We start from the raw sequence: 25060 nt of genomic DNA, 5'->3' as shown, positions 1-25060 counted from the left end.
TATATGTACAGTTTCAAAAACTCGTACCTTCTGCTTTCTCTGAGAAAAGTGTCACCAGATTTACATTGGTCTCTATGGGGCAAGAGTTTGACTTATTCTCGCTCTCGTGGGGCTCTGAACAAATGTGTAAGTCTCTTGGATTCCACAGACAACTGTCTACGACCAGCACAACATTTATATCTATTGATCCAAAAAGGAAGCATGAAGAGTGAAAATTGTGGCAAATCTGGCAAACTAAAAATATTTTTTTTAACCAGATTCGGAAGCTCCTCTCCTCTCTATCACTTCAGTCCGCAATCTAGGCTCTCACACACACCCTCAAGCATAAGAGGTAAAAGATGAAAAGTAACCCAGGTAAAAAAAATGCCAAGTATAGTAAATCTTAGCATACTTGAGTATACTCGAAGACTGATTAATCATCAGTATACTTCAAATTATTGAATGATTAGTTAGTTTGAAGTGTACTATTTTGGAACAACTGATTTTGTACTAAATATATTTTAGTTGTAATCAAATTGTATTAAATCACAATTTAAAGTGTGTTAAGTGTACTTTTATGTGCTAAAGGATACTTTAAGTATATGGGTCCATACGGCTAAGATTTAGTATACTTCGCATTTTATTTGATTTTTTCCTGGGTAGCTTTTTAGTTTTTCCCATTAATACTCAAATTGATCATTATTATTATAAGAGTATAGGGCTTCAGAATGTTTTGGCAGTAATTAAGGTTACAGCTTCAGTGCCAAAAAAGATTCAATGTGCAATGCTTAATAGATTTTCATAGACATGAATAATTATAATTAGATGGATCTAAAAAAAATTACCTGTAATGTAGCTACTTAAAAATTATTTTGACTGTTTTTGCTGTATAATAATAGAAAACGTATCTACTTCAGAAGAAATGTATACCATTTTCTGTTTCTAAGCATAGTTCTTAAAAGTATATCAAAAGTGAACTATTTTATAAGTATACTTCTTACAAAAGTGAACTATTTTCAAAGCATATTAAAAAGTATATCAAAAGTGAACTATTTTCCAAGCATACTTAAAAGTACATCAAATGTGAACTATTTTATAAGCATACTGCTTAAAAGTAAATCAAAAGTGAACTATTTTCAAGCTGGAAGCCCCTCAAACTGCTTAAGTTTTTGATAGCTGAAAAGGTGCGACGGAAGAAATTGAATAAAGATTCGAATGATTTTTTATAACTGTTGGCGACAAAATCATACTTACAGCTTGCAGTTGTGATGAGCATACAGTTGGAACAGCACCTATTTTCAGCAACAGCAGCTTATCAAATCCTTCTTTGAATTGTCAAAGGTTTTCAAAACTGCAGGGCGCAGCTAAACTAGTGTCTGCCCATCCTGCTCCACCCCTCAGAAGTACGACTGATCAGCCCTGTTAAGGTGATCCTGGAGACCAGTTATAACAGTTTTGAAGTAACTTACCTAAAAAACACAAACACACCTACTAAACAAACACAAACACACCATCTTTAACATGCAGAACAAAAACGTTTTGTGATATGATTCTCAGAAGATGCAATTTTAAGCATGACAGTATGTTTAACATTTGGCTTTTATACAAAGAAACAGATTTCGAAATTTGCAGCGTTGCCTTTACAATGTGCCACTTCACCAGTCGTTTACTGTGGTCGTTGCCTTATCTTTCCATCATTTTAGCCAGAATAAAATACACATAGCAAGTCCTTTTTTATGATCAAACATTTTATTGTAACAGCAAAGTCAATTCATAAACTATATTATTTTATAGTTATTGAATTGTTATTTTATAACTTATAAACACATCAAAATTACAAGTGTGTTGGAGCTTTTAAGTCAAATACTTGCAGGCTTTTACAAGGAAGTTGCCCTTACAAAGAGGAATATTCAACATGCAAATGCATGCAAATAATATCATATTTTACAACGTCATAATTTGCTCATTTAAACATAGGCCTACATTTACAGGAAACTAGTAATGAAAACATTATTTGAAATACTATTAGTTATCAACTTGGGAGGTTTCATGTTGTATGTTAACCCTATTCACTGTGTCTCCCCTTAACCCTTTTGTCCTTGGGTTCCTTTGACCCATTTTCTAATCATTTCCATATCAGAAATTGGGGTTTCTTTCAACCAAAACCTTTCAAACCAAAAAGAACAATGGGTATCTGTACAAAGCTCTTCACAAGTGATACATAAATGATCATTTCACTACTTTCATTGATTTTTGATGTTTCATTCACTTTTATAGCATTTTTCAAAAATAATAAATAGGACATTGAAAGAGAGAAATGGTGAAAACCCCCACAAAAGATTCAAAAGGCACAACAAGAAAGCCACAAAAAGGTATAAAAATATCAAAACGTAGACAAAAGTTTAACAAATACATCCTCATGTGTTCTCCCTCCCCTAGGAACAGGAAAAATATGTCAGTGTAACTAAGTTTCGTGTCGTTCATTCAGTCAATTACTATCTCTTCTCATATTCCAGTTTTTCTGTCTCCAGCCTTGTTTTTTTAATTAAAAACCTTATAATCGAGCTCCAGGGTTCTTTTATACAGGGCCCTCACACCGTCTGCTCCAACCTGAAACAAATGAAGAACATTGTCCCTTTGCAAGGCACACTTGGAGAAAGTTGAAAGTGTCCATTTGACTACTGTGTTTTTTTGCTTATACCTTGTGTCTTTGTCTTGGCCTTGAAGTGGAGGCCCTAGGCTCAGGGGGAGGAAGAAGTTCCTCTTCCTGCTGAGTTCAACACCATAGAAATGTAATCAATTGAGTCATATTTGAAATGAGCACTTTAAGGACTTGTGTCTTATGTTGAGACCACCACAATTAGTAAGTCATTACAGACACTTCAATCACAGTCACACGTTCACACACTCTCACCATCTGTGTTGCAAGTGGTAAATAAAACTCAAAGGTGTACCCCCAAAATGAGCAGGCAGACACAGTTTCTTGATCATCTAGGACCTCCACTTGAGAAAGTAAATGGTATATTTCATCCATATTCAGCAACCACATATGGCATACTTACTGGCGTATGACTATTAGTTTCACTGTTACCTCTGTATGGCACAGTGGGACGACAGTGGGTGGTGGCAGCAACACCACTGTATTTCCTGTCACTGCAGAGAACAGTAATACATTTCACTCCTACAATATTCATAAATAATTGTTGAATGAACATGGTCACATAGATTACTTGAAACATACATATGCCTGGGCTTCCAACCTGCTGCCACCAGTTCCCTAATTTTTCTTCCTGTTGGCTGCAGGCAATTTCATTGTTCTATAGGCCTTTTGTAGCTATGCAATTTCCTACAAAAGGGACTAATTCAGGCAATTCAGCCTTGTACTTGTTGGCCTTAAAATATGTGCAAGTATTGCCTACTGCTACTTACCGTTTTGAATTATGGTTTTATATTTATTTAGCATTTGGTCCCACGATCGTTTGCCACTGCAGGGTTGCAACTAAAATAATACAGCAACAAAAGCTTAACGTTGTGGAATGCACCCGTGTAATTATGGTCACATCTTCAATAAGTCATGTAGCTTACGCATTTACAGCGTATGCTATTTTTTGCCAGCTTGGCAGCAGCGACTTTGTTGAAATTTGCCTGTATTATGTCTGTATTCCTGATATGCTTGTATTACAATATTTCACGCAGGAGGAGTAGACAAAGTTTGTAAGATTGTCTGCTCCTCCTCCGTGAAATATGCGGCTCTTGTTTTGTCCATGTTTGCGATTGGACATACGGTTCAAACACCGCCCCTTTATGTGAACGCGCACGTCTCTTGATTGGAAAGATCTGGATTGAGTTAGAGAGTTGATAACCGCCGTCGTAGTACCGCTTATCGTGACTGCAATTGTTAGGCTTCGCGTAGCCGGGTAACTGAAAGTAATCCAGAGCATGTTGATCTTGCTTCGTAGTACAGGCCCCTGGTGCTGTTTCTAGCACAACAAGACTAAACAGTGTAACATATCCTGTTGAATTTGAGGACAGTCTAATTCTTCACATTTAGCACAGCAGTTTACTTTTGGACTGGCTTTCAGCCCATAGAGCTCAAGGAATATCTTTTGAAATACCTCAAAAGTATTTTTTAGTTATTTTGGGTAGCTGAGGTTGAGGTGGTACATCAGCCCCATAAGCAAGGCACAGGCTCTGGGTACGTCCAGGTCTTGCAGGACTTCTGTTCCCTCAATGAAGATCCTCGCGCTGGTTGGATCAGACATGGCGGCACCTCTGGATATGACAATCTTCATCACTTCATTGACAATATCCCCACCATCCTAGCATTAGTAGGTTAGAATCAATGTCAGCGTTTTAGTCATCATATTTAAAATCAAGAGTAACACAAAGTACAGTGTAACGTCAAAAAAGCGCAGAAAACTTGACAGATGCTTCGAAAAAAGTGACAAGTGTCGATAAAGACGACCAAAACGTATTGACTTATTTTTCATTTTGACCCATAAAAAGTTGCAGGTCAATGGGGAAGACAACACAAGGGTTAATACTAAGAAATCTGCTTGCAAAAACCTGCACAGAAATGGGCTTTTCTCTTACTTCATGCTTTTTCAGAATGCAAACATTAATGGCAGTTCAGTGCACACATCGTTAAGCTACCAGTGCAAACAAAAGACTGCTCTGAAGCATGGTGCTCAATACCCTACCAGAGAATGTCTAATATAGAAAACATCTAAACAAACATATAGGGAAATATGTAAAACACAGGACAGGGAGACCCTGTTAGGGTGATCCTGGAAACCCGTTAGACCAGTTTACGTGTATCACATGTGCAGGGCAGGTGTTTGCAACAGGCAAACTAGGCAGCCGCCTAGGGCGCCATGAAGAGGGGGGCGCCAAATACTGAAGTGCGAGGGGGGGGGGGGGGGGGGGTGTTGAAACATCTTGCCTAGGGCGGTGAAGGTACTGCACGCAGGACAGGAGGGCCCAGAGGACCAGGGTTGAGAACCACTAGCCTGACGTTGTCATACTCATAATTCTAGTCAGAATATGAGTCTGAGAACTCTCCGTTGGGCTTTGACTACGAGGCGTGTTTCAAACGAGCCTGGAAAACAAATGCCTCTTCGCTCAATTGGATAGACCTACAACCAATCAGAGCAATGTAATATGTTGTTTGTTCAAAACAGATTCAACTTAAGCGCTCTTGTGACGTGGTGATTACGTTACTGTTGATCATCTGTCCATCATCGTATAAAGCCCGCCCTGGCAATATCATTGGTACGCCCAGATTCAGGTTTTCTGTAGTTGTTCCTTAATACGAGACCCTCCAGACCCAACTTCCCGACCACATTTTTTTGTGGGCGGGGAGAAGTTGGGCTGGCAGCCAGGCTAATCAAGCGTGTTATGGGCAACAACGACTTACCCTGTAAGAAATCGAAAGGACATAAGTACTCGTTCATTCAACTTTTGACCTGTAATCCATGTTGAACATGCAAAAACTACAATAAAATCTGAGATTTCTCAACGACAATCAGGCGAAAAAGACAAATTTAGCCGTTTAGCTCCATAGAATCCCATTCATTTTGCACTCGACCGCGATCACTCCCAGTGGAACTCTGGTGTAACTGCAACAAAATTCGGTACAATGGGGCTTAAAAGGGAGTGGGCAGGCTCTCTAGCCTGACGTTGTCATACTCATAATTCTAGTCAGAATATGAGTCTGAAAACTCTCCGTTGGGCTGTGACTACGGGGCGTGTTTCAACCGAACTCGTAAAACAAATGCCTCTTCGCTCAATTGGATAGACCTACAACCAATCAGAGCAACGTAATATGTTGTTTGTTGAAAACGAATTCAACCCAAGGGCTCTTTCGTGACGTTGTTGATTACATTACTGTTGATCATCTGTCCATCATCGTATAAAGCCCGCCCTGGCAATTTCATTGGTCCGTCCCGATCCTGGTTTTATGTAGTTGTTCCCAATACGAGACCCTCCAGACCCAACTTCCCGACCAAATCTTTTTGTGTGTGGGGAGAAGTTGGGCTGGCAGCCAGGCTAGAGAACCACTGATTGCCATCATATCAGAGCTCCTACCTTGATTGAAGGGCGTAAACTTGATGTTGGGCAGGTAGCGTCGCAGCTTTGCATTGCTGGCTGTCTTTTTGAACTGACCGTCCGATTTACTGGTGTCAAACTGGAGAACACGGTTGAAGAATGAAACTGTCATCTATAATATTGATAGAAACATTTTGCGTTTTACGTGTGCCTGTCTGTATGACTGTTTATCTGACTGTAATGTTACATTCGTCCATTGAAAGGATACAACTACTTCTCCCTTGAAGCCCAGGGCTTGGACAACAGACTCGGCTGCTTCCTTGATAGACAGCTCATCCTCCTCATCAACTGTGTCACACAGGCAGGAGCGAGACTTGAAACTCAGCAGTGTGTGGTTAAATAAATAAATAATTACAATACATCCAAATGTAGCCCTGGCCCCGTGTTGAGAACTCACCAGATAATATAATTGGGTACACTTCCTTGTATTCTCTCAGAACCCACTGAAAAAGAAGGGCCAAATCTAAGGAGTAAATGAACTGCCTTCTGGGACTGCCTGAGCCCCACACTGTCAACGGACTCCCTTCCTCTAACAAAACAAACACACAATGGAGAGGCACAACATAAAAGATCCAGTAGTTGGTAGGTGTTATGCCGTGTAGTGCACTTTACAATAATTGACTCACACGGCCAGCGTGGGTTTAGCTATAACTTTTACTGGGCGCCCTTCAATGTCTCACCCTCTACTCCCCGTATGCCTACTGCATTCTGGGTAATCCAGTTATTTTAATGCATATAACAACACTATGCAGGGGTTGGTCAAGTCATATGTTGACAGAGCAAGGGTGTGTCTTACTTCGTGCTATAAAGGCCTTGTGTATGAGGCCTGGCAATACATGTCCGTCCTCGATGCTGAAGTTGTCATGGGGACCAAACACATTCGTTGGTATAACTGCCGTGTAGCGACTCCCATACTTCTCTGCATGCGCACTGCAAAACACACTCAAACTGATTGTGGTCACACGGCAGTAACAGATATTTATGAAATGATTCCTTCTGACTTCTCTACACACCGGTTGTGGACATCGATCATTCTCTTTGCGTAGGAATACCCAAAGTTGGACGGATGAGGAGGCCCGTTATGGATCTGGAGATGAGGAAATGAGATAAACATCAAGCCATTCAATAACCATCATATGGATATAACCTGTAACCGTGACACACACACAGTGCCTCCTACCATGGTTTCGTCGATGGGGTATGTGGTCTTATCAGGGAAGATGCAGGTGGAGAGGCAGGACACCACCTTGACCACGCCCACCTCGTGGGCTGCCTGCAGTACGTTGTCATTTATGTAAAAATTGTTCCTCTGAAGCACACAGACGGACAGATCCATTAGCATGACAGCCCCCAGCCCCCTAGTTAGCTAAAGTCTCTCCATTATCTATCTGGGTAGAAATCAAAACCAGTCCAGTTTAGTGAGCTGTCACCATGATACAGCCTGGCTCTTACCCAAAAGTCCAGGTTGGCCTTCATGTGTTTTTAGAGGCCACCAACCATGGCAGCCAGGTGGATGACATGGGTAGGCTTGTGTTTCTGGAAGACAGCCAGCGTCTCCTGGAAGTCCCTAAATTGGAGAACACACACACACATTAAAGTTGTGTTTGTACTGAAGCAGGTGATCTGTCAAGTTGAACTTGTTTTAGTGTGCGTAGTTTAAACAGGTGAGCACTCACATGAGGTTGGCATCCTTGGAGGAGAGGAAGACCCACTGCTCCGCCTCCAGTTTGGCAAACTCCTCACATACTATCGGTATAGGACAGTGGTTCCCAACCCTGGTCCTCAGGGCACCCTGTACTGCCTGTTTTAGACGTTTCCCTGCTCCAAAACACCTGAGTCAAATGAATGGGTCGTTATCCAGCTCTGCAGAAGCCTGCATATGACCCTTCATTTGAATCAGGTGTGTTGGAGTGATTTCAACATATTTGTATTCAGGAGAGTTTTTCCAAAGATGTATACCACCCAGAAAGTCAAATGTTCACCATGTGAAGGGTTTTCCCAGGCTGCCACATATATACGGTAGACTTCATATTGATAAGTATAGGTTTATATGAGGGAGGGACAAGCGAGGTGTTTGCAAGATCCGTCTGACTGGATAGCTCCATCATGTGACTCCACTAATCAGCTAATACCAATCACCTGTGTGAGAGACTGAGTGGCACTGTCTGTGGTTGTCACGGTGATGACCCAGCTGTGCATTAACGAGTTGATTAAAGGGAAGAGAGAATAAATACAAACAGAAATGTACCTAGAATCCACACCTCAAACAAGTTAACCTAGACGCAAAACTATACATCCAATCCCAAAAATATGGATATTTTCCAAGACCCAAGACTCTGCCGAACCAGAGATATCCTTTTATGTCTCTGCGGTCAGAAATACGACTCCACCGGCAGTTTCAAAAACTTGTACCTTCTGCTTTCTCTGAGAAATTTGTCACCAAATTTGCATTGGTCTCTATGGGGCGAGAGTTGGACTTATGCTGGGGACACTACAGGATAATCGGACGATTTCGCCCCTTCCGACAATCCTAGGTAACGTCCCGATTATCGTGATGGTTCTACAGATTATTTTATCAGATGTTCCCTTGGTGTGAGGTGTGTCAAGAGTGACCGAAACTGGGGGGTGGGGGGACACAAGTCACCTCCCGGAAATGAGTCTCTGCAGTTTGGGATGTCTGTTAAATGGAATTGATTTGTGGCAACAGCAAACCCTTTTCTTTTTACGTAACTCTGCCAGGCTATTGCATTTTGTACTTCTGTCGATCAATTTCATATTTCTTGTTAGTTAGCTTACTGCATCCAATCAGCGCTAAAGTGTAGTACCTACCCTTTCCGTTCAGAGTTAATGTAATGTGTTTTTGAGTTAATGTAATGTTGTTTTCCATTTGGGGGAGCGTGTTTTTGTATTGGGGAGAGGTGAACAAGTCATCCAATTTGGGGGGAGTTGACTCATATTCGGGGGGAGTGTTTTCATTTGGGGGATTTACTCATATTAGGGGGTGTGATTTGCACTTCAGGGCCACCGTAGTCCTGACTGATGCTAGCACAATCTTTTCTTCTTCCTGTTTTTACAGCTTTGAAGGAGACACATGACTGGTTTGTAGCCAATTACGACACAGCTCGTAAGTGAAGGTCAACGCTGCCAATGTTGGGTACTGTAGAAAGGCAGAACATATGAGGATTGTCTGTACTGGATGTACCTCATTGTTGATGTGGTCTTGCTCAGGTACAGGGCTGGCACAAGACACCACAGGCACTCTGATCAGCACCTTGGACAGCGGCACCGGCAAGCTCAAGGTCAGGTGATCAGGGGCAGGTATGTGTTGGAAAAATTGAAGATGTAACCCTTTTATCCTGTATAAGAATGATTCTGTGTTCAGCATTCCTTGTGTGTAGAGAGAGGCCTACCCCCAAATCTGAACTTTGGGTAACACGAGGCATTTGTAAACAAGGTGACCTGGGCTGACCAATCTCTCTTACTGGAGAGGCCATAAAAGATGTGTGGCCTTATCTGTGTTGGGTGAATCATGTGGTCAAGCTTACATGGGTCAAAAGGCACACACACACTCAAACACACACGCACACGCAAACACGTCTAGGTCTATGCAAGGAGCCAATGAAGAAGAGCCATGGAACATTTGCATGCCATCGTCTTAACCAATGACTGTAAAGAGTGGGGCTGTTTAAATAGCTAGCTAGCATAACATGCTAGCAGGCAAACTTTGTAGCACAATGCTGTGTGATGTTTTTGTCTCCTTATGGGCTGGCCGCAAGCAATAAACTTTCTTAAACTTGTTCACCGACTGACTGTGCAATGCTTGATAGATTAATATTTCTGACAGTATATGTTTCCCACAGGAAACAATGAGCTACACAGGTGCGGCTCATGGGTGGAATGGAGGATGGCCACACCATAAAAGGCGCGCCAGCCCTGCCGCAAGGGGGGGGGGTCACTAGAAAAAGGAGTGGGAGGTCCAGACAGGTCCAGACAAGACGAGCCAGTCCAGACCATTCCCTCGACCGAGGAAGACTGTAAGTTATTCTTGTGTTTTGTTTGGTTAAATAAACGCCTGCTATTTTCATCCAACTAACCGTGTTTTTGAGTAGTGCAGTGCTGTTCGCTCCTGGCAATGCCCCTTGGTTACCACAGAAGTTATTGTCTTGACACCATGATGTCAGGGTGTCAACCTCCTCTCTGTAGGCTGACTCGTCACTGTCAGAGATGAGGCCCACGATGGTTGTGTCGTCAGCAAACTTAACAAGGAGGTTGGAGCTGTGCGGTGCATCAGATCCATGTTGTTTCACCTCTGAATGCAGTCTGCACAGGCAAAATCTATCTTACCCAATCTGAACCTGAGCGTAGACATTCAGTGCTATTTATTGTTTGAATAATGTATGTAAAAGGACACACCTGGGCAACAAAACACACCTATCAGTCACATGTTCCAATACTTTTGCACATGCAAATGGATGGGTTCGAACAGAAGGTGCTATTTTCTAATGTGTGCATCAGATCCAGATGTAAATACCTGGAAATAAAAGCTTAAGTGTTAATCTCTGGTCTCACATTCATTGTTTGAGACAAGCCCAAACGTTTTCAGTCTACAGCAAAAATAAAGGAATTGGCCTCACTGTTCCAATACTTTTGGAGGCACGGTGTGTATATATGTAGTCGTTTTGCTTGCTGTTGTAAGATATTTCAATTTTTAGTAAATTATTTCCAAGTGTCAACTAGAGTAAACTCAGGCTATTTGTATATGTTTTTCTGTTCTTGTAAATGTCCAGGGGAGTCATCACTGTGTATCAACTCTGCTAGGGGAACATGCACAAACCCACCAGTCAACTGCTCATCAAACTCAAACCTAACAGGATGGTCCTGTAACTCGTCATGGCAATGTGGCTTCCTATCATGGTCAAACTTACCTACTAAAAATCACAAACACACCATCTTTACCATGCAGAACAAAAACTTTTTGTGAAATTATTGTCTGAAATAGAAATAGATTTTGACAACATTTATACAAGTGTTTTTTCAATTGCCTTGTGCTGCCACAAGTAATGAAGGGAAAGATCATGTATCGGCATTTTGTTCATTATATTTTATTCTTGAAATTCGACATTAATCTGCTATATTTTACTGTTCATGCAGTTGGACATTGCTATTTATAATGGGACAATGTGTAATGTAGTTATTTAGGAACTGTTAAGGCATGACTATAATGTTCAGTGAAAATCTGCATGTTTCTGATGGATCCATGTTAGGTTCCTGTCTGACACCTTATGAGTGAATTGTTGGTAAAAGACTTTATGAAAGAAAAGAATGGATTTACCTTAACAAAACCTTTGTACAAAAGTTAAAATTACAGTTACAACTTGTCTGTGTGACAATCTGTCAGAAATATTAATCTATCAAGCATTACACAGTCAGTCGGTGAACAAGTTAAGAAAGCTTTATTGCTTGCGGCCGCAAGGAGACAAAACATCACAAGCCATTGTGCTACAAAGTTTGTCCGCTAGCATGTTGTGCTGGCTACCTACTTAAACAGAACCACCCTTGACAGTCATTGGTTAAATCAAAGGCATGCAAATGTGTGAGTGTGCGTGTGTGAGTGTGCGTGTGTATGTGTGAGTGCATCATCAAACCGAGTTGAATTTCTTTTTCTGGTGTCGTAAAAGCTCAACGCCCCAAACATCCTCTCAGGCTTATTCTGTAAAAAATTCTCACCCTTCCCCCAGTTCAAGATAAGGGCTCAGTATGTTTACACAAACCTAGAGTTAATTCAAGGATAGCCTCTCTTTGCATACAAAGCTAAACACAGTATCATTCTTATACAGGATAAAGAGTTAGATCTTTAACTTTTCTGACACAATCTTTCCTATAAAAATATATGATATTTTTCATGTATTGCATCTCTTGCTCTGGTAAGAGTCAGACATACAGGTATAAAGTTTGATTCATGCACTGTGCACTATTAGCAATTTCCCTGTATAAACAGCTCCCTTAATTGTAATTATGTCTGGGATGAGTGAGACAAAAATGTATCAGAAACAGTACTTAATCAATCTAGAATTGATTTTATGTTCCTGTAAATACAATAATGTGTGTCTGTAAATCACAGCAGAAATTGAGGTTTGCTCTAGTTATGTAAACAACATTTAAAACAGGATTTCCTTGTTCCTGGTGCATGGGATGATTAAGACTTTATAAAGCGCCGTCTTTCCCAGCCTACCAGGTTACTGCCAATTCTGCCATTCACCTGCTGCTCCAAGATGAAGCTGATCCTGACTCTCTGCATTACCTGGGCTCTTCTCCTCACAGGTAACACAACATACTCTACTGAGCTGAACCACAACCAAGGAGGTTCTCAATAATTTACATGAATGATGGTATGAATGATGGGATGCAGGTGGGCGGTGTGAAGTAACTAGAGTCTATAGTTGGTCTATGATTTGACAATATGACTGATGTGTTGAATGGACGTGTGTTATTCTGTTCTTGTAAATTTCCAGGGGAGTCACTGCAGTGTTTCAACTGTATTGGTGAAACATGCACAAATCCACCAGTCAACTGCTCATCAAACGATGTATGTCAGACTTCAACCATTCAGGCTTCAATCATGACCTCAATATTCACCTTAAAAGGTGAATCTTTTAAGCAGTCTTATTTTGTAAGCATCCGTTTTTATCTGAAAATCGTTTTTTTTTTCATCCATATTGAGTTGACTCTATGTTCCTTAATCAGAAACAGTCCATTATTGAAAAATTCTGCTTGTTATTAAAAAAGTTGGATCCAGACCAATTTGTAAGTAAGTTATGTGTATCCAAGTGCACGTCACAACACAACTGTCCGTGAACCTGGGCTTCGTAAACCTTCGTCAAACTCAGCTCTGCTGTGACCAAGACAGCTGCAACAACCAGACTCGGTACAATTTGTTTTTCAAATAGTCATTTCAGCTAGACCATGTCAGCTCAAATAATAATGTTTTTAATGTTTGAAAGTATATAGACTGCTCTATGTTAGCAGACAGCTGTTACCTGCAAATGCAGTGTAGTTAGAACATCCTTGAACTGATTCCGTACCACTAACTTAACCTGACCTGATATGCTTCTCTGCAGTCCCCAGTTCCAATGGCCGAAAGTGTTCTTCCTGCAGCAGTGTGTTAGACACAGTGTGTAACACCACTGTGGACTGTGTGGGAGTGGAGGATAGCTGCATTAGCATCAATGGTGAGTGTTTCCAAGGCTGAAATTCTCATGAATGTACACACATGGACAAAATTGTTGGTACCCTTTGGTCAATGAAAGAAAAACTCACAATGGTTACAGAAAAAACTTTAATCTGACAAAAGTAATAATAAATGACAATTCTATGAATGTTAACCAATGAAATTCAGACATTGCTTTTCTACGGAGCCCCTAAAGGGACACGAAAAAAAATTATCGTGCGCACGAGAAAGTTTCTGGTGCGCACGAGATACTTTCTGGTGCGCACGAGAACGTTTCTGGTGCGCACAAGATACTTTCTGGTGCACACGAGAAAGTATCTTCTCAGACACTGTTAGTTGTAGGTGAGGTGGACGCTCGAAAATCACATTATTTGGTGGCCGGTGGATCACCAATTAAAACGGTGCGAGTTGCAGTATATTGTTGCTGCCATCAAGTGTGCCAGCGATACCCCGAGTCGAGATACAATTTGAAAACAAAAGCGTTTTGTTATTAACAGTATTAAAGTTTGAAATGATAACGAGGACGTAAAGTGTAGCGATTACGCACGGGCTTATAATTGTATTTCCAGTTTTTGACATGATGATATATGCACATTATTAAATACACATATTTAGTTATACACTTTGTTCTGCAGTTATCTAAAGGTATAGGATATATGATGTTATCCTGTATTCCATGCAGTCAGGGCATCTCCTCCTCCTGCACCCATGGTGGACCATGTGATGTTGAGACAGCCACGTTTATGAATGAGACCCCTGGTCAAGACGGGTGTATCCCTTGCGCCAAAACAGACAACACAACTTTAACATTCGTTTTTAATGTCTTTCTATATAATATAGTGGTGACGACTCGCAAGCAAACTTTTAATGTCCTTAAAAGTCATTTCCACGCATGAAAACAGCAGATCTAATGCACGCTTCTGTGTATGTGGCATCCACCATATACTTAAGCGTGGTAACGAGAAAGTTTGTCGTGCGCACGAGAAACTTTCTGGTGCGCACGAGAAATTTTCCGATTTTTTTTTTTTTTATGATTTTTATTTTTCATTATATTTAATTATTTTTTTCATTATTTTATTTTTTCATGTCCCTTTAGGGGCTCCGTACTTTTCAACCATGCTTCAACGGAATTATTAAAAAAAAAATAAACTCATGGAACAGGCCAAGACAAAAATGATCCTAGAAAAGACTGAAAATAATGTGACCAAAGGGACATGTTTATTCAAGATGTGTCCACGAATTAGCAATACAGGTGTCTACAATCTTGTAATCAGTCAGTGGGCCTATATATAAGGCTCCAGGTATTCACTTCATGCTCAAGGAACATCAGTGTCAGATCGCACCATCCGTCGTTGTTTGAGCCAAAGTGTGGACAACATGGGAGACGACCAAGGAGGACACCATTGTTGAAAACAAATCATAAAAAAGCTAGACTGGAATATGCCAAACTACATGTTGACAAGCCACAAAGCTTCTGGGAGAATGTCCTATGGACAGATGAGACAAAAAGGCACATCAGCTCCATGTTCACAGACGGAAAAATGAAGCATATCAAGAAAAGAACACTGTCCCTACTGTGAAACATGGAGGAGGCTCTGTTATGTTCTGGGGCTGCTTTGCCGCATCTAGCACAGGGTGTCTTGAATCTGTGCAGGGTACAATGAAATCTGGAGACTATCAAGGGATTCTAGAGAGAAATGTACGGGCCAGTGTCAGAAAGCTTGGTCTCAGTCGCAGGTCATGGGTCTTGCAACAGGACAATGACCCAAAACACACAGCTAAAAACACCCAAAAAAGTCTAAGAGGAAAACATTGGACTATTCTAAAGTGGCATTCTATGAGCCCTAACCTCAGTCCTATTGAGCATCTTTGGAAGGAGCTGAAACATGCAGTCTGGAAAAGACACCCTTCAAACCGGAAACAACTGGAGCAGTTTGCTCATGAGGAGTCGGCCAAAATACCTGCTGAGAGGTGCAGAAGTCTCATTGACAGTTACAGGAATCGTGTGATTGCAGTGATTGCCTCAAAAGGTTGTGGAACTAAATATTAAGTTAGGGGTACCATCATTTTTTGTCTAGGCCTGTTCCATGAGTTAATTTTTTAAAATAATTCCGTTGAAGCATGGTTGAAAAGCAATGTCTGACTTTCATTGGTTAACATTCATAGAATTTTTATTTGTTATTCTTTTTGTCAGATTCAAGTTTTTCTGTGACCATTGTGAGTTTGTGTGTGTTACCTAGAACCTTGTATGCATAAAAAGAAATACAGCATCAGTATTTTCTTCCTTTACAGTGACTGGTGTAATCAACATTATCCTGAAGGGCTGTGCATCCTCAAATCTGTGCAACGTGTCTCTCATACCCTCCTTTCTGCCATCTGTCCTGTCTTTGAACCCATTACCGGCTTTGGGCTTTAATGTATCCTGTAGCACAGTGCCTGGTCCACTGACTACCACAGCCCCTTCTACTGGTCCAGTAAATAGCACAGCCACCTCTGCTGGTCCAGTAAATGGCACAGCCACCTCTGCTGGTCCAGTAAATGGCACAGCCACCTCTGCTGGTCCAGTAAATGGCACAGCCACCTCTGCTGGTCCAGTAAATGGCACAGCCACCTCTGCTGGTCCAGTAAATGGCACAGCCACCTCTGCTGGTCCAGTAAATGGCACAGCCACCTCTGCTGGTCCAGTAAATGGCACAGCCACCTCTGCTGGTCCAGTAAATGGCACAGCCACCTCTGCTGGTCCAGTGAGTGTAGTCCTCATGGCAATGTGGCTTCCTATCATGGTCAAACTTACCTTCTAAAAAACACAAACACACCATCTTTAACATGCAGAACAAAAACTTTTTGTGATATGATTGTCAAAAGATGCAATTATAAACATGACAGTGTGTCAAGAAATGAAGAGGAAAATGGTTATTGCTGTATCTGTATTAATTAATTATATTTTATTATTGAAATTCGACATTAATCGGCTTTATTTTACTGTTCATATAGTTGAACAATGCTATTTCTAATGGGAAAATGTGTTTTGTAGTTATTTAGGCACTGTTAAAGGCAGGGTAGGCGATGTGGTTGAGAAGCACTTTTTTCACATTTACTGAAATAAACTTCCCATATTGATAGCAACCAATACATATAAAGGTTTGACAGTAACATGAAAACAATCCGACATCTGTGGGTGTCACAAGACCGTTATAAACACAACCAATCGTTAAGCCGTATCCTGACTAATGATTGGACGGGCTACCCGTCCGTCTACCTACAGACCTGCGTACACTCTGCCCCTGAACTCAATACTGTAGTTTTGTGGGTGTGGCTTTGAAGGAAGGGGGTTGGATATTTTGGTTTGAATTGTGTCAAACAGAAGCTAAAATAGCTTGCCTAACCTGACTTTAAGACATGACTACAATAAGTGAAAATGAGTGAATTGTTGGTAAAATACTTTATTAAAGAAAATTCCCAAAAAGAAAGCCTTTACCTTAAAAATGTTCTACAAAAGTTACCATTACAGTTACAACTTGTCTATCCTTTAAACATATATGATCTCTTACACGTACTGCTTCTCTTACATAAAATAACCTATTTGAGGTTTAATCTTCGAAGTCAAAGACAACTTTGCCTACTTCATAAAATGGTTCAGTCGGTAATACTTAATACATGGATAGAAAAGTAGAGGGTTGATCTTGCTGCAGCCAAGACACGCCTGCACTGGTTTCAAATGTAAACTGAGCACCTGAGCATGACTCCATGCAGGTGAACGTTCAGGCCGGTAGTGGGGATGTGTCAGGAAAATGTGTCGTATTTTTCCATTCTTTCATTATCTTGATTGCTTATACAGTCTCACTACACGGACTGAACTATTAATTCGTAAAAAAAAATGTTTTAACCTTGATTTAAATATACAGTAATAATGGATGTGTGTGTATAGTATGAAGTTTGATTGATGTACTGTGCACCATTACCATTTTCCTTGAATAAACAGCTCTCTTAGTTGTAATTCCGTCTGTAATGAGTGTAAGCCAAGACAAAAATGGATCAGAAACTGTACTGAAGCCTCTAAAATGAATTGATATAGATCATTTGAAGTCTGAACACACAGTATGGACAGACAGTTATATTGTATGTGTATGTATTTTGATCTCATCAGTAAAGACAGCAACAACAATAAAATACTTTGGATGCAACTTCACACACCCTGTCAAATTAAAGTTGATTTAAAAAAAGTTTGTCTTTTATAATAATTAATGAGATCTTGCAAAACATTTCCTGTAAATAAAATAAGATTTCATGTGTGTAAATCATGTCGGAAGTTTTATAATTATAGTGAGAAAAACATACCATTAGAGGGGGCTGTTAGTTAGAACTGCAGAAAGGTTCATCGATAGAGGTGTTCTGTAGTTATGCAAACAACATTTTAAGACAGGATGTAACAGCCAAACATATTTGTTTGTATCCTTGTTCCTGGTGCGTGGGATGATTAAGACTTTATAAAGCGCTGTCTCTCAGCGTAGTCTACCAGGTTACTACCCATCCTGCTACTCACCTGCCGATCCAAGATGAAGCTGATCCTGACTCTCTGCATTACCTGGGCTCTTCTCCTCACAGGTAACACAACATCCTCTACTGAGCTGAACCACAACCAAGGAGGTTCTCAACAATTTACATGAATGATGGTGGGATAGGGCGTGAAGTAACTTGAGTCTATAGTTGGTCTATGATTTGACAATATGACTGATGTGTTGAATGGACGTGTGTTATTTTTCTGTTCTTGTAAATTTTCAGGGGAGTCACTGCAGTGTGTCACCTGTACTGATGCAACATGCACAAATGCACCAGTCAACTGCTCATCAAACTCTTCTGTTTGTCAGTCTTCAACGATTCAGTCTTCAATCGTGAAAGGTGAATCGTATTTTTTTTTAAGTAATTAACAAAGGCAAAGGCAAATCTAAGTCTTATTTTTTATGGCCTCCATTTTATCTCACAGTATAAAAAAAAAAAAATCCATATTGAGTTGACTCTGTTCCTCAATTAATAACAGTCCTCCACATTTTTTTTTTAAATATATAAAAAAAAGTTTAACATTCTTGTTAACATTGTACATGTTCTTATTGTATCCAGACAAATTTGTAAGCAAGTCCTGTGTAGCGAGATCCAAATGCATGACACCTCTGAACGTCACAACACAACTGTCCTTTAACCTGGGCTTCGTAAACTATAGTCAAACTCAGCTCTGCTGTGACCAAGACAACTGCAAGAACCAGACTCTACCCGGTACAATTTATATCTCAAATAGTCATTTCAGCTAGACCATGTCAGATCAAATAATAATGTTTTTAATGTTTGAAAGTATATAGACTACTGTATGTTAGCAGACAGCTGTTACCTGCAAATGCAGTGTAGTTAGAACATCCTTGAACTGATTCCGTACCACTAAGAATACTTAACCTGACCTGATATGCTTCTCTGCAGTCCCCCGTCCAAATGGCCGAAAGTGTTCTTCCTGCAGCAGTGTGTTAGACACAGTTTGTAACACCACTGTGGACTGTGTGGGAGTGGAGGATAGCTGCATTAGCATCAATGGTGAGTGTTTCCAAGGCTGAAATTCCCATGAACGTATGTTTTACCTAGAACCTTGTATGGATTAAAACAAATATAGCATCAGTGTGTTTTCTTCCTTTACAGTGAATGGTTCAATCAACACTGTCCTGAAGGGCTGTGCATCCTCAAATCTGTGCAATGACCCTGTCATAACCTCCTTCCTGCCATCTGTCTTGTCTTCTGACCTATCAACAGTAAACATTAAAGAAGTGTCCTGTAACTCGGCTCCCTCTACTGGTCCAGTGAGTGTAGTCCTCATGGCAATGTGGCTTCCTATCATGGTCAAACTTACCTTCTAAAAAACACAAACACACCATATTTAACATGCAGAACAAAAACGTTTTGTTGATAAACATGACAGTGTGTTTTACATGTGGCTTTTATACAAAGAAACAGATTTTGACAACATTTCTACAAACGTTTTTTCAATTGTCTTGTTCTGCCACAAGTCATGAAGGGGAATATGGTTATTGCTGTATTATCTGTATTTAGTTAATTATATTTTATCATCAAAATTCAACATTAATCTGCTTTATTTTACTGTTCACATCGTTGAACATTTCTATTTCTAATGGGAAAATGTGTTATATAGTTATTTAGGAAGAACATATAAAGGTTTGACAGTAACATGAAATCAATAAGACATTTGTGGGTGTCGCAAGACTGTAATAAACACAATCAATCTTTAAGCTGTATCCTGGCTAATGATTGGACAGGCTACCTGTCCGTCTACCTACCCACCTGCGTACACTCTGCCCCTGAACTCAGTACTGTAGTTTTGTGGGAGTGGTTTCAAAGGGAGGGGGTGAGATATTTTGGGTTGAATTGTGTCAAACAGAAGCTAAAATGGCTTCGCAAAACTTGCGTACCCTTCCTTTAAGACATGACTATAATGTTCAGTGAAAACCTGCATGTTTCTGATGGATCCATTTTAGGTTCTTGTCTGACACCTTTATGAGTGAATTGTTGGTAAAATACTTTATTAAAGAAAACTTCCAAAAAGAATGCCTTTACCTTTCTACAAAAGTTACAATTACAGTTACAACTTGTCTGTGTGACAATATATCCTTTACAAATATATGATCTCTCATGTATTGCATCTCTTACATAAAATAACCTATTTGAGGTCTAATCTCAGTCAAAGACAACCTTGCCTACTTCATAAAATGGTTCAGTCGGTAATACTTAATACATGGATACAAAAGTAGAGGGTTGATCTTGCTGCAGCCAAGACACGCCTGCACTGGTTTCAAATGTAAACTGAGCACCTGAGCATGACTCCATGCAGGTGAACGTTCAGGCCGGTAGTGGGGATGTGTCAGGAAAATGTGTCGTATTTTTCCATTCTTTCATTATCTTGATTGCTTATACAGTCTCACTAGACGGACTGAACTATTAATAAAAAAAATATGACAACCTTGATTTAAATATTTAGTAAAAATGGATGTGTGTGCATGTGCTCGCTCAGTATAAAGTGCTTGTTTAATAACTACAAACAATAAGTCAAGTGGATTGAAAACCTTCGAAATTCAGGAACAATATACTGAAAGGGGTTCTTTTCATACTTGACTCTGAATCTGAACTAGATTCAGATTCATTCTGTTGGTTCAACAAATCATCCAGTGGCCTCAGACCCTTGGACGATGTAAATGAATGTCCATAATGCTATTCAGTGAATTATCACTAAACACCATGCAAAACATGTTTCGTATTTTCAGCATTTATTAAACAATGTCCATTTCTCTTAACAAGTCTTCTCTCCAACAGCGTGAGTGACACAGTGGACGTTAAGATGGAAAAAAAGGATGTGAAGAGCACAGAACAAATAGCAGCTGCCTCTCACCTTATGTTCAACTTCGGTCATATTAATTACATTAATAATTATAAGAACAGTATGTACACTGAATGTAAGAGAACATCTGTTGAAACAAACCAAAACAGGAATCAAGAAATTAGTAAAAAAAAAAAAAAAAAAAAAAAAAAAAAGAGCAATCTTTTCTCAGTTTAAACTTTTAAAGCTAAATACTGCAACAACTCTGGGTTTTGTAAATTATTTCTGCAATTATATGTTCTGTAAGTATCTAGTTTCATGTTTTGCTTTCGTAAAAGTATGTTTAAAAAGAGTGAAGACCCTAGTTCTGCATGCTGATTGGTCAATTTGCTGGGTCAAAGCATGACATAACTGCATTCTATTCTATCTACTACCATCTCTTAGACAAACACACACACACAAACACAGCCTTGCACACACGCACACACACACAAACGTCACAACACACTGTATTTTACACTTTTTTCCCAAGCCCAGAATTTGTGATTTTAGATGTGGATTCAGCTCTTAAGGGGCCAAAAGGTTTTGAATTGTTTGGTGGGGAAACACTTCACTATAGCAAATGTGGATGGCCCAAACATTCTTTGACTCTACTCAAGAAATACCTTTCTTACCTTTCAAAAAGAACTAAAACAGAACACCCTGTTGTTACAATACGTTTACACTGTGGTCATCCTCGTGTGAGGCTCTTTTTACTAGTCTGAACTTGTTTTCGCACACTAATCTGTACAGTGCCTTGATGTACAAGTGGCCAATGGCATGTGTGGTGTGTGTGAGAGAAGCAGGGTGGAGTGAAATGGGACATGGGACACAATCTCCCCCCACCCCCCCCCCCCTTTTACTCCCTAACCTTCTCCCACATTCCTTTGCTTCAGCACTCCTAGCGTGACATCCAAATGAAAATAAAAAATACAAAACCACAAATACACACTCGCGCCATACTTGCGCTGTGTGAATAAAAAAAAAAACGATGCAAGCTTTTGTAAAGCGTGAGATAATGTCAGGACAGTGTGTGTGTGTGTGTGTGTGTGTGAAAAAAGGTGTTTATAGGTTTAAGAGAGTTGAGGCTTTCACAACCATCCATTCGACGTGTCTCGGAACGATGGAATGCAAGTCGTACAGCAGGACTTCGGTCTCAGACGTACGTACATTACAGAGTCACATATCAACATGTATGTGCGGAGGAACATGTGATGTACAGTAGATGCACTACAGTGTTCGGAAACACGCACGCACTCGAGCACGTACGCACGCACACGTATGTGTTCAAACGTAAAAAGAGAATAAAGCCACGCTGAATGTTGAACTATACAGTCTAAAAAAGGCATTAAGAAATTTGCTCGAATAAATAGAAATAAATTAAATCATATATATATATTTAAAAAAATGACAACGGTGGGTTAAACCATGTTAGAACTCTGTTACATACAAACACACGCGATTTGTCGAAAACAAACGAACAAAGAAGACAATTGTTCTGGAACGATACTAAATCAAACGCGTCTCGGTCTCAGGAACGTGTGACGCAAAACATCTGTCCACAGCACAGACAGACAGAGTGGACGGAGCTCTGTTTGAAGACACATTCACCACTTAGTAACTTAGTAACGTGAGAGTACAAAGGTGTGAGTCAGGAGTCAGGGATCGTGGAGGTTTGTGGGGAGTTTGGGGGCCGGGGTAGAGGTCGTGTGGTTGTTGGGACTCCAGGGTTCAGGTGGCGGTGGTGGGGTGACAACTACAGATCGGGGTGCAGGGGGGTGAATCGACGGTTCTAGAGGGTCTTTTAAGGAAGTCCCGGCGTAGCTGTGGCACGGTGTCTGACATCACTTCCTGAGACAGACCCCAGTTGGCAGTGCTTCTGTGATCCCCTCTACAGTAAGCCCCCCCCCGCCCCGCACGGTTCCAAACCACAGCAGAGACCTTCGGCTCTTCTACGGCAGCTCGGAGCTCACGACAGATCTGCGGATCAACGGATTCTCTACCACCAACAGGAATTAGGAGGGGGGGGGGGGGGAGTAGTCGGTTTCAGTTCCTGGGGGTTCTTGGTGGAGGGAGGGGGCGTTTTTCTAGTGCTCGGGCATCGCAACCTTCAGGACCAGCTGAAGCCAAACTCCTCGCTGGCCTCGTTCGGGGGAGGGGCTAACATGAGGAGGAAGGGAGGGTGGGGGGGGAGGCTGGGGAGCCAGAGGACTGGGCCCTGTTCATGGTCCACATTTCATGTCAGCCTCCACCTGCTTGTCTATTTTCTTGTTTTCATGGATTTGCATGCCTCTCCCTCCCACACGTGCTTCCCCGTAATCGAGCACATTTGAATCGCGCGTGCGAGTCGCATATGCATGTCGTTTGGATATTTTTTTTCCTCTTCCGCGCATTATTTCTCGGCCACTTCCTGAACATTTGGGGACTGTCGCGCTGAGAGGAAGGCGTCACGGGTGACGCGCGCGCAGTTGGTGACACCGTATGCACGCGTTCCTCCGTGAGCTTTGCGTTGGCGTGAGCGCGTGGGGGAATACCCCGGGGTGCGAATCCTCGTGTGCGGGGAGAGGGAGTGTACGGGGGACTGTGTGTGGGTGTGTGTGTCTGTGTGCGTGCGTGTGTTCGGCGGGGCTATAGCATCCCGTCCATGAAGCTGGTGTCCAGGCGCTGGACGAGCACGCGGATGAAGGACATCTCCTTGCGCGTGTTCTCGAAGATGATCCGGGGGTCGTCCGACTGGCAGCGCAGGCAGTTGGGGGCCATGACCATGGCCAGGTTGTTCACATCCATCTTGGTGATCGCCACGTTGGCAGGCTGGGCGAACACCTGGGCGGGGGGTGGAGGAGGGGGGGGGGAGAGCAGTAGGGGTGGTGGTGGGGTGGGAGGGGGGGAGTGGGGGGCAGAGCAGTAGGGGTAGTAGAGGGGTGGGAGGGGGGGAGTGGGGGGCAGAGCAGTAGGGGTAGTGGAGGGGTGGGAGGGGGGGAGTGGGGGGCAGAGCAGTAGGGGTAGTAGAGGGGTGGGGGGGGGAGTGGGGGGCAGAGCAGTAGGGGTAGTAGAGGGGTGGGGGAGGGGTTGGGTATAGGAGTACAGGGGTGTGGGGGGGGGGGTGCAAGGGACAGGATATGTGGGGGGGGGGGGAAAGGGTGAGACAGAGACAGATTGAAAAGCACATTGTCGAGACACATATTGAAACCCTTTTGCTGCAAATAGATCAACAACAATGACATGCAAATTCTTTTATTAACCAGCAAAATAAAGGTCAGCTGGTCAGCAAGGTGAAGATCAAGAGATAGAAGTGCTTACCAAATAAGAATGCGACATTTGATAGAGAACCATGCCAGTACTGTAACTTCCCTATGGGGCGAATTTGTGTTGCAAATATATGTACCACAGTTTGCAAATGATGCATACACACGCACAATGCATCATCATAATCTTCGATATTCAGGGCAGTGGTACCCTGCTGACGAAACGTGAGGAATTGGCTCTCTCCCGCACATTTGGTGTGTTCCATTTGACACGTGCATTTGTGTGTGTTTGTGTTCACCAGTTGACCTGTGTGTGTGTGTGTGTGTGAATGTGTGTGTGTGTGTGTGTGTGTACCTGGAGGAAGCGGATGAGGTAACACAGAACCAGCTTGTTGATGTGAGGCAGGCCCAGCACCACGTTGACCGCGGCCTCGGGGCTGTCGTAGTGGGTGATGCACTCCTCGTAGAACTCATGAGGGATCAGAGGCTCCTCTAACTCCCGGTACCACAGCTTCAGGAGAGACGCTGAGAGAGAGAGGGAGGGAGAGAGACGCAGAGAGACAGAGAGAGAGAGAGACAGAGAGAGAGACAGAGAGAGAGACAGAGAGAGACAGAGAGACAGAGATGAGGGGAGAGAGAAAGAGAGACACAGAGAGACAGAGGAGAGGGAGAGAGAGGAAGAAAGAGAGAGACAGAGAGAGACAGAGACGCATAGAGAGACATACAGAGACATAGAGAGCCAGAGAGAGAGAGACATAGAAAGAGAGACGGAGAGAGAGAGAGAGAGAGACAGCGCAAAGCCAAGAAAGACAAAAGCACAGAGACAGAGACAAAAGGAAAGAGCTGTTTCTCGGGTACCTGTTAACTCCCAATACAGTGTGCTACTGCATTGGTCCTCAGTATTTGATCATGAAGCAGACCGTCCAATCAAGAGCCAGAAACAGTCTGGTGGTCAGACACACAGCCTCCTCCAGCACTCCAAGGCCACAGTCGCCATCATCACTCCCGTGGCGTCGCCTAAAGGACGACCTATCATAAACGACGCGGGGAGCGCGCGTGCTTCACCCGAGTGCGTCTCTGCTGACGGCGCAG

The 25060-nt window shown here is 41.9% G+C and overlaps 4 protein-coding genes across 5 annotated transcripts in view; 2 read left to right on the top strand and 2 right to left on the bottom strand.

Moving 5' to 3' along the window:
- Positions 1–4921: 4921 nt before the first annotated feature.
- Positions 4922–7602, bottom strand: LOC146221167 (GDP-L-fucose synthase-like). Its single transcript, XM_084692304.1, is given in 8 exon segments — positions 4922–4938; positions 6067–6166; positions 6296–6375; positions 6485–6616; positions 6884–7017; positions 7101–7174; positions 7268–7396; positions 7540–7602. Coding segments are annotated over 8 exon segments (714 nt in total). The 5' UTR covers positions 7588–7602.
- A 4757-nt stretch (positions 7603–12359) lies between these two features.
- LOC146221166 (uncharacterized) lies at positions 12360–16116 on the top strand. The gene is made up of 5 exons (XM_084692297.1): positions 12360–12408; positions 12600–12767; positions 12901–13009; positions 13192–13316; positions 15608–16116. Exons 1-5 carry the CDS (start codon positions 12360–12362, stop codon positions 16114–16116), a joined length of 960 nt encoding a protein of 319 aa, XP_084548423.1.
- LOC146221165 (uncharacterized) lies at positions 12986–19602 on the top strand. The gene is made up of 7 exons (XM_084693013.1): positions 12986–13012; positions 13206–13316; positions 17798–17920; positions 18098–18214; positions 18434–18586; positions 18785–18895; positions 18998–19602. Exons 3-7 carry the CDS (start codon positions 17872–17874, stop codon positions 19210–19212), a joined length of 645 nt encoding a protein of 214 aa, XP_084549139.1. The 5' UTR covers positions 12986–13012; positions 13206–13316; positions 17798–17871; the 3' UTR covers positions 19213–19602.
- A 3072-nt stretch (positions 19603–22674) lies between these two features.
- arhgap39 (Rho GTPase activating protein 39) overlaps positions 22675–25060 on the bottom strand; it is a 52182-nt gene continuing 49796 nt past the window's right edge. For both annotated transcript variants that reach the window (XM_084692966.1, XM_084692967.1), the window contains 2 exons: positions 24324–24493; positions 22675–23546 (listed from right to left, as the gene is read on the bottom strand). In XM_084692966.1, the coding sequence (XP_084549092.1) occupies positions 23352–23546; positions 24324–24493 (365 nt within the window). In that variant the 3' untranslated portion in view covers positions 22675–23351. The remainder of the gene's footprint in view (positions 23547–24323; positions 24494–25060) is intronic.

This window comes from Hypomesus nipponensis, chromosome 26 (assembly GCF_054491055.1).
Source record: "Hypomesus nipponensis isolate SF chromosome 26, ASM5449105v1, whole genome shotgun sequence".
In the NCBI taxonomy this organism is placed as follows: Eukaryota; Metazoa; Chordata; class Actinopteri; order Osmeriformes; family Osmeridae; genus Hypomesus; species Hypomesus nipponensis.
Note: the sequence above shows the minus strand (reverse complement) of the source record. Positions and strands in the feature narration are given on the sequence as shown.

Bases quoted from the DNA above. Each gene is read 5' to 3' on its own strand.
- LOC146221166 (XM_084692297.1), top strand. From the start codon at position 12,360: ATGAAGCTGATCCTGACTCTCTGCATTACCTGGGCTCTTCTCCTCACA. The intron at 12,409-12,599 runs GTAACACAACAT...GTAAATTTCCAG, and splicing joins CTGGGCTCTTCTCCTCACAG to GGGAGTCACTGCAGTGTTTC. The intron at 12,768-12,900 runs GTTTTTATCTGA...TTTGTAAGTAAG, and splicing joins GTCTTATTTTGTAAGCATCC to TTATGTGTATCCAAGTGCAC.
- LOC146221165 (XM_084693013.1), top strand. From the start codon at position 17,872: ATGAAGCTGATCCTGACTCTCTGCATTACCTGGGCTCTTCTCCTCACA. The intron at 18,215-18,433 runs GTGAATCGTATT...TATTGTATCCAG, and splicing joins TCAGTCTTCAATCGTGAAAG to ACAAATTTGTAAGCAAGTCC. The intron at 18,896-18,997 runs GTGAGTGTTTCC...CTTCCTTTACAG, and splicing joins TAGCTGCATTAGCATCAATG to TGAATGGTTCAATCAACACT.